This window comes from Balaenoptera borealis (genome assembly GCF_965194805.1).
Source record: "Balaenoptera borealis genome assembly, chromosome: 3".
NCBI lineage: Eukaryota > Metazoa > Chordata > Mammalia > Artiodactyla > Balaenopteridae > Balaenoptera > Balaenoptera borealis.
Genome location: NC_138866.1, coordinates 154,620,943 through 154,628,667, shown reverse-complemented (window position 1 = coordinate 154,628,667; position 7,725 = coordinate 154,620,943). Strand labels below are relative to the sequence as shown.

At 42.9% G+C, this 7,725-nt stretch overlaps 1 protein-coding gene across 14 annotated transcripts in view; it reads right to left on the bottom strand.

Annotated features, from left to right (window-relative positions):
* TM2D3 (TM2 domain containing 3) overlaps positions 1 to 7,725 on the bottom strand; it is a 190,475-nt gene that overhangs the window by 126,905 nt on the left and 55,845 nt on the right. Inside the window, exon 6 of one of the 14 annotated variants that reach the window (XM_082386103.1) lies at positions 3,636 to 3,669. The exons of 10 other annotated variants lie outside the window; for them this stretch is intronic. In XM_082386103.1, the coding sequence (XP_082242229.1) occupies positions 3,636 to 3,669 (34 nt within the window). Of the gene's footprint in view, positions 1 to 26; positions 357 to 3,069; positions 3,670 to 7,725 lie in introns of those variants that run through there. 3 more of the 14 variants (XM_082386100.1, XM_082386107.1, XM_082386104.1) reach the window with 3 other exon arrangements.

Sequence of the window (7,725 nt, the reverse complement as noted above, 5' to 3'; positions counted from 1 at the left end):
AACAAGAAAAAAACTCTTGGAAATTACAAATACAATAGTAGAAATTAAAAACTCAACAGAAGGCTTGAAGGGTCAAGTGGAGAAATATTTCAAGAAAAATAAAAGTAGAGAAGCAGCACACGGGAACATGTGGCCTATTACAAAGACAGCCACCATGCTCCACACTCCCTGAGTCCACGCTGTCCCTGTCAGCTCGGGCTGCTACAGCCAAAATGCCACAGGCTGGGCAGCTTAACAACAAACACTTACTTCCCACAGTTCTAGAGGCTGGACATCCAAGACCAAGGTCCCAGCAGATCTGGTGTCTGGTGAGGACCTGCTTCCTGGTTCGTAGATGGATGTCTTCTCCTTGTATCCTCACGTGGGAGAGACAGAGCTGAATCAAGATTCCTCATGTCTCTTTTTATTAGGTCACTAACCCCATCATGAGAGCTCCACCCTCATGACCTAATCACCTCTCCAAAGGCCCATTTCTAAATGCCATCACTTTGGGGATCAGGGTTTCAACATATGAATTTTTAGGAGGACACAAACATTCAGGGCAAAGCACATCCCCTATGCAATGAGACTGCAGCTCCAGCCTACAAAGGTGGCATCTCTTCCCCCTCCCCTTGAATCGGGCTGGCCTTGGAATTTGCTTTAGCCAGTAGAATGTGGCGGAAGTGACACACAAGCCTTGTACACTCCTGCTTGTTTCCCCAGACCCCTACGTGGCCGCCATGTGAACAGCCCCAGACTTGCTGTCTTGAAGACTAGAGAGCATGTGGGGGAGGAGCTGTCTTAGCTGAGACCATCTGACACCAGCCAACCACCAGCAAGCCCAGCAGCTGACCAGGGACGCATGAATGAGCCCAGCCAAGACGAGAGAGACTGCACAGCGAGGCCCACACCAAACTGCTGACCTCCAGAATCTTCAGCTAAATTAGTGGTGGTTGTTTCAAGCCACTACATTTGGCGGTAGTTTACTACACAGCTAACTGACACAGAGCATCAATCCAGGAAGTCTAAACCTCAGTAATTAACACATCAAGAAGAATAAAGGAGAAAAAGAGAAAGAAATTGCCAAAGACATAGTACAGAAAAATTTCCCAGACTTAAAAGATGAGTTTCCAGATTAAAAGTTTCCACTAAATTTTCACTATAATAAATGGGAAAAATACTACACTAGGGACATCACTTGGAAATATCAGAATACTATGGGAAAAGAGAAGTTTTTATAAACTTTCAAAGATGAAAAAAATGGTCACATAAAAAGAATCTGGAATAAAAACGACAGTGGACTTCTCAGTGGCAACACTGGAAGGTAGAAGGCAATGGAGAAAATGCCTTCAAAATTCTGAGGGAACAGTTTCCACCTGATAAGTCTATACTCAAACTGTCAACCAAGGGTAAGGGTACAATAAAGGCATTTGCAAATATTCAAGGTACCCAAAACGTGCTGCTATTCATCCTTTCTCAGGAAGCTGCTGAAGGATGTACCTTATCAAAATGAATAAGTGTATACTTACGCTTACTTGAAGGTCAAGTATACTTGGGTTAGTATACTTATACTTACCCAAAAGAACAGAAAAACATACATCCACACAAAAACTTGCACACGAATTTCATAGCAGCATTATTCATAACAGTCAAAAAGTGGAAACAATCCCAACGCCATTCCACTGATGAATGGGTGAACTAAATGTGCTATATCAATTCAATGGAGTATTATTCAGCTATGTAAGGAATGAGATACGGATCCATGCTACAATATAGATGAACCTCAAAAAACATGCTAAGTGAAAGAAGCCAGACAAAAAAGGCCACATGTTGTATGGCTCTATTTATTTGAAATGTCCAGAATAAGCAAATCCACAGAGACAGAAAGTGGATTAGTGGTTTCCAGGGTCTGGAGGGAGAAAGGAAAGGGGAATGACTGCTGACGGGTTTGGGGTTTATTTTGGGGGTGATGAAAATATTCTGGAATTAGACAGAAGCACGGTTCTGTGAATATAATAAAACACTGAATTGTACACTTCAAAAGGGTGAATTTTATGGTATATGAACTATATTTCAATTAAAAAGGGATATGTAAGTTGAGAACATAGATTTCTGGAGATTCAGAAAACAGGAGCTTCAACATAAGAGAGAGTCAAAGGGAACGCCAAGGATGATATTAAAGCCCCAGGATGACAGCTGTGCAGCGGCTGGCGGTGATAAGGCCAGATTAGAGCAGCAGACAGGGCGTCTGAGAAAGACGTCGCCAGTTCGAGAATGGAGCTGGCGTGGATGGTCTGAACATACTCGAAAGAATTTTATAATCATTTTGGTGATAAATTAGTGATTACTATATAGAGAACAAATGGGAAAGCAAATGGAAACATTCAAAAAATTTTAAGAGCTTCTCTGGTGCAGCAGTGGTTAAGAATCTGCCTGCCACTGTTGGTGGGAATGTAAACTGATACAGCCACTATGGAGAAGAGTATGGAAGTTCCTTAAAAAACTACAAATAGAACTACCATACGACCCAGCAATCCCACTACTGGGCATATACCCTGAGAAAACCATAGTTCAAAAAGAGTCATGTACCAAAATGTTCATTGCAGCTCTATTTACAATAGCCAGGACATGGAAGCAACCTAAATGTCCATCGACAGAAGAATGGATAAAGAAGATGTGGCACATATATACAATGGAATATTACTCAGCCATAAAAAGAAATGAAATGGAGGTATTTGTAGTGAGGTGGATGGACCTAGAGTCTGTCATACAGAGTGAAGTAAGTCAGAAAGAGAAAAACAAATACAGTATGCTAACACATATATATGGAATCTAAGGGAAAAAAAAAAAAGGCCATGAAGAACCTAGTGGCAAGATGGGAATAAAGACACAGACCTACTAGAGAATGGACTTGAGGATATGGGGAGGGAGAGGGGTGAGATGTGACAGGATGAGAGAGTGTCATGGACATATATACACTACCAAATGCAAAATAGATAGCTAGTGGGAAGCAGCCGCATAGCACAGGGAGATCAGCACGGTGCTTTGTGACCACCTAGAGGGGTGGGATGGGGAGGGTGGGAGGGAGGGAGATGCAAGAGGGAAGAGATATGGTAACATATGTATATGTATAACTGATTCACTTTGTTATAAAGCAGAAACTAACACACCATTGCAAAGCAATTATACTTCAATAAAGATGTTTAAAAAAAAAAAAAAAAAAGAATCTGCCTGCCAATTCAGGGGACACGGGTTCGAGCCCTGGTCCGGGAAGATCCCACATGCCATGGAGCAACTAAGCCCGTGAGCCACAACTACTGAGCCTGCGCTCTAGCGTGCATGTGTCACAACTACTGAAGCCCGAGCGCCTAGAGCCTGTGCTCTGCAACAAGAGAAGCCACTGCAATGAGAAGCCTACACACCGCAACAAAGAGTAGCCCCCGCTCGCTGCAACTAGAGAAAGCCCAGGCGCAGCAATGAGGACCCAGTGCAGCCATAAATAAATAAATAAATAAATAAATTTATTAAAAAAAATTTTTTTTAATCTAGAAAGACAGAAAGCTGAGCAAAGAAAAAACAAGTAAGCATAGCACAGTACATGACTTGTTGTGAATAACAGTTGCAGGCTCAAAATGTGGATATAAATATACACATACCTAGAAACTGATATCGCAATATTGACATGTGTGTCTGTGGACAAGGAGTGGAGAAAGATTAATTATCAATAAATAATATCTAAAACTAAATACTCAAGAAATAGCAGTGTGATCAAGTTGTATAGAAATATGGATACAAATACCAGGAAAAAAAAAAAAGAGTTAAAAACATTTGCCTCAGAGGAGTGAAAATTAGAAGTTTCACAGATGAGGCAGGAAAAAGCTGTTTTTCATTATTAGCCTAAGTAAACTTTTTGATTAAAAAAATATGCGTAGTATTTTGTTAGAAAAGTGAGAATTATCCCATGGTCATATAAAAGAATGCATAATCTTTATTCAAAGAATCTCAGGTTCTCTCTCATGCTCTCTATCACTCTACAATCAAGTTCAGGTATAGTACTTCTCAAAAAACAATGCCAGAAAGTGTCCTAGATTTATAGGAGACAAGAGTTCAGGGTGAAACAGCTGAATACCCGGTTCTCCAGGGGTGATTCTCACCACAGAGCTCTCTGAAGCCAGCTCAGGAAAATTAAATCAAAAGGCCTAAGGGCATTTGTTCCTCTTGAAGAGTCACCCCCCAAACTTTCAGACTGAAGCAGTCTAACCACCGGTAACAAGAAGGGTGTCCCTTCACCCTTGAGGCTGTGTGCACAGCAGGGCTTTTCTCCTTCCGAGGCACGGACGCACTGTGTGGGGGTCAAGCTCAATGTCCCCTCCCCCAAAGGAGCCGGGGTCAAGCTTTCAGAACAAGAGCAGACACATGCGAGCAGTGAGACCTGGTGCCCTGACCACAGACAGTGCAGGCCCTCGTGGGCCTGAGGCAGAACCTTATCTTCCGCAGTTTGAAAACAGAAAACTCTTCCCACTGAGCAATGCCATCCTCTGTTCCTGTTAAGGGTACAGAGATGGGACAGATGAATTAACAGTGATGCACTTACCACTGAATTGGTTCTGGGTCTCTATTATCTGTCTGTCTGTACATATGTCTATATATACCTCTCATCCAAGAAAATCATGTTATGTTAATCACATCATTGTTTAAAGAAGAAAAACTCAAGAGAAATACTTGTAAACATTTTGGGTTGCTTTGCATGGTTTTGAGATGATTGGTATCAGAATTTTAAATTTTTATATTTGAAAGTATGAAATAAAAATTGAAGAAATGGCCCGTTACTCGACAGCCATTCCTCCCTCTTTCTTCTTTACAACCAAATCATGATTCCTCCTTTTTTTTCTGTCTTCATGCTCCTCTGTGCAGCCCCAGCCCCAGCCCCAGAGACTGGCTCTGTATTGGTCTAATTCAATCCCGGTAATTCTCGTCACAGGCACAGGGAGAGGCATGTGACCCAGTTCTGGCCGATGAGATACAGGAAAAGTCTCCCAGGAGGGAGTCTGTGATGGATTTCTTAGTTCTTAAAATAAGACACAAGGACAAGAGTGTCCCTCTCCTACTCTGAACACTGCAGGGCAAGGGGATGCCTGGAGTCACTGCAGCCCTTTTGACGTGTCAAGGTCAGCAGAGAGAGAAGATGGAGAGAAGGTGGGGCCCTGATGAGCCAACTCTGGAACTGCCCCACTTTGGGACGTGTTATTATATGAGCCAGTACATCTCCTTACCTTTCAAGTTGCCATATGTTGGAAGCCCTATTCAGGGAGCTGAAAGCATCCTGAATGATACAAAGATCCATATCTAACCACAAATGATGAATTATTAGAAGAGCCAGGATCAAGAGAAAATTCCAAAAAGCTTCCAGAGGGGAAAAAGAGATGGTCCTCAAAGGAATGAGAGCCAGGCAAGCATGGACTGGCAGCCCTGCAGGATGCTGGCACACCGCGGAGCGAAGCCTGCGACACTGAGCGAAAATGGCTTCAGTCTAAAAGTCCAGCCAAAGTGACCCTCCAGTGGGAGAATGCACCAAAGACATTTTTGGATACCTGTGAACGAAAAGTTAAGCTCTCATGCATTTTTTCCTTAGGAAATAATAAAAGAGAATACTCCAGCAGAATAAGAGAAGGAACCAAGAAAAGGGAAAACAGAGACTCCAGGAAACAATGGGTCCAAACCCAGAACTGCAGTCAGGAGAAGCCCCAGGACCACATTTGAGCAGTGAGCTCTAGGCTGGAGCAGGTCAGAGGCCCTGGGAGGGAGGACCAGGGAAGAAAGGGCACTGCACGCCCAGACACTGGAGTTGTGACAAGGGCACAGCGTGTGAGGCGGAAGCAGAGGGGCATCCAGGGGCTCCATGGATGGCCAAAGGGTGGAGAGTTGCAATCTACATATGAAGCACCTGATTCAAATTAGCACAGGATTCAGGTAGGACCCGAGAATAAGGATGAAATGGACTAAGCCACATAGAAGTGTAGGAAGCTGGAAACTGCAGGCATTTGTTGAATGAGGCGGATGTGTCTTCTTTCCAAAAGAAAGACAAACTGAACATAAAAGATATGATCCAAATATGAAACAGACCAAAATATCTATCATGATTTCGAGTAACTCATAGCATGAAACACAGTCCATGTGAAACTTTTTTTTTCAAAGACCCGAGGATACCGACAGTAGACCGGTAAAGAAGGAAACATAATTCTGGCACATGACTTGGCTTGGTTTTTTTGCTTGTCTGTTGGTTTTCACCTCTGAGAATCAATCTACAAACAAAGCAACAGATAATCTTTATCAGTCTTGACAGTGTATGTGGAGAGATGCACTGACAGAGGCTGGGAAGCAGAACTGGGTGTAAGCAGAGGTGTGACGTCCTCTTTTCACAGAGTAAGGGATCCAGAAACACAGGTTACGTTTGCTAGAACAAGAAATGATATAGATGAGGTACTGATATCACTTAAATATCTTGTTCTGATTTTAATCAGAATGCTTACAAAGTGTCTCTACTGAATATGTTTGCTGTGGCTTGGTTTTTTATTTTATACGTTTAAAAATTTTTAAGCTGGGCTTCCCTGGTGGCGCAGTGGTTAAGAATCCGCCTTCCAATTCAGGGGACATGGGTTCGAGCCCTGGTCCCGGAAGATCCCACATGCCACAGAGCAGCTGGGCCCGTGAGCCACAATTGCTGAGCCTGCGTGTCTGGAGCCTGTGCTCTGCAACAAGAGAGGCCGCGATAGTGAGAGGCCCGCGCACTGCGATGAAGAGTGGCCCCCACTTGCCACAACTGGAGAAAGCCCTTGCACAGGAACTAAGACCCAACACAGCCATAAATAAATAAATAAATAAAATTTAAAAGAGATAAGCAAAACATTCTCTCTATAAATTTGATCTTTAAAAAAAAATTTTTTTAAGCTGTTTTAATTTTTACAGAAAGAAAATTGAGTGGAAAGTACAGAGAGTTCCCACAAACCCCTTGCTCTCCACCAATTCCTGTAATTTTTAACATTTTGCATTAGTGTGGGGAACATCTGTGACAAATTGTTGTGTCTTTTTTTTTAGGTTGAGGAAGTTTCATTGTATTATTAGCTTACTGAGGATTTTTATCAGGTTGGGTGTCAGGTTTTTTAATTGAAGAAATGTACCAAGGGCTTCCCTGGTGGCACAGTGGTTGAGAGTCTGCTGCCAATGCAGGGGACACAGGTTTGAGCCCTGGTCCTGGAGGATCACACATGCTGCGGAGCGGCTGGGCCCGTGCACCACAGCTACTGAGCCTGCACTCTGGAGCTCGCGAATCACAACTGCTGAGGCCCACGCGCCTAGAGCCCGTGTTCCACAGTGGGAGGGGCCACCACAATGAGAGGCCGGCGCACCGCAGCTGAGAGTGGCCCCCGCTGGCTGCAACTGGAGGAAGCCCATGCACAGCAACAAAGACCCAATGCAGCCAAAAATAAAGAAAAAATAAGTAAATTAAAAAAAAAAAAGAATTAAGCTTTTAAAACAAAAGAAATGTACCAAGATAAATATGTATCTTCCCCTTAATATGACAGTAAATTACATTAATAGAATTCCAATATTGAATAATAACAGTGAGAAGAAATGGACTCATCAATAGTGTCCAGATGTTTTGTAGAAAAAATAGCTTTGATCCCTACCTCACACACCACACTCCAAAGTAAATTCCAGATAGGCTAAAACTCTACATGAAGAAAT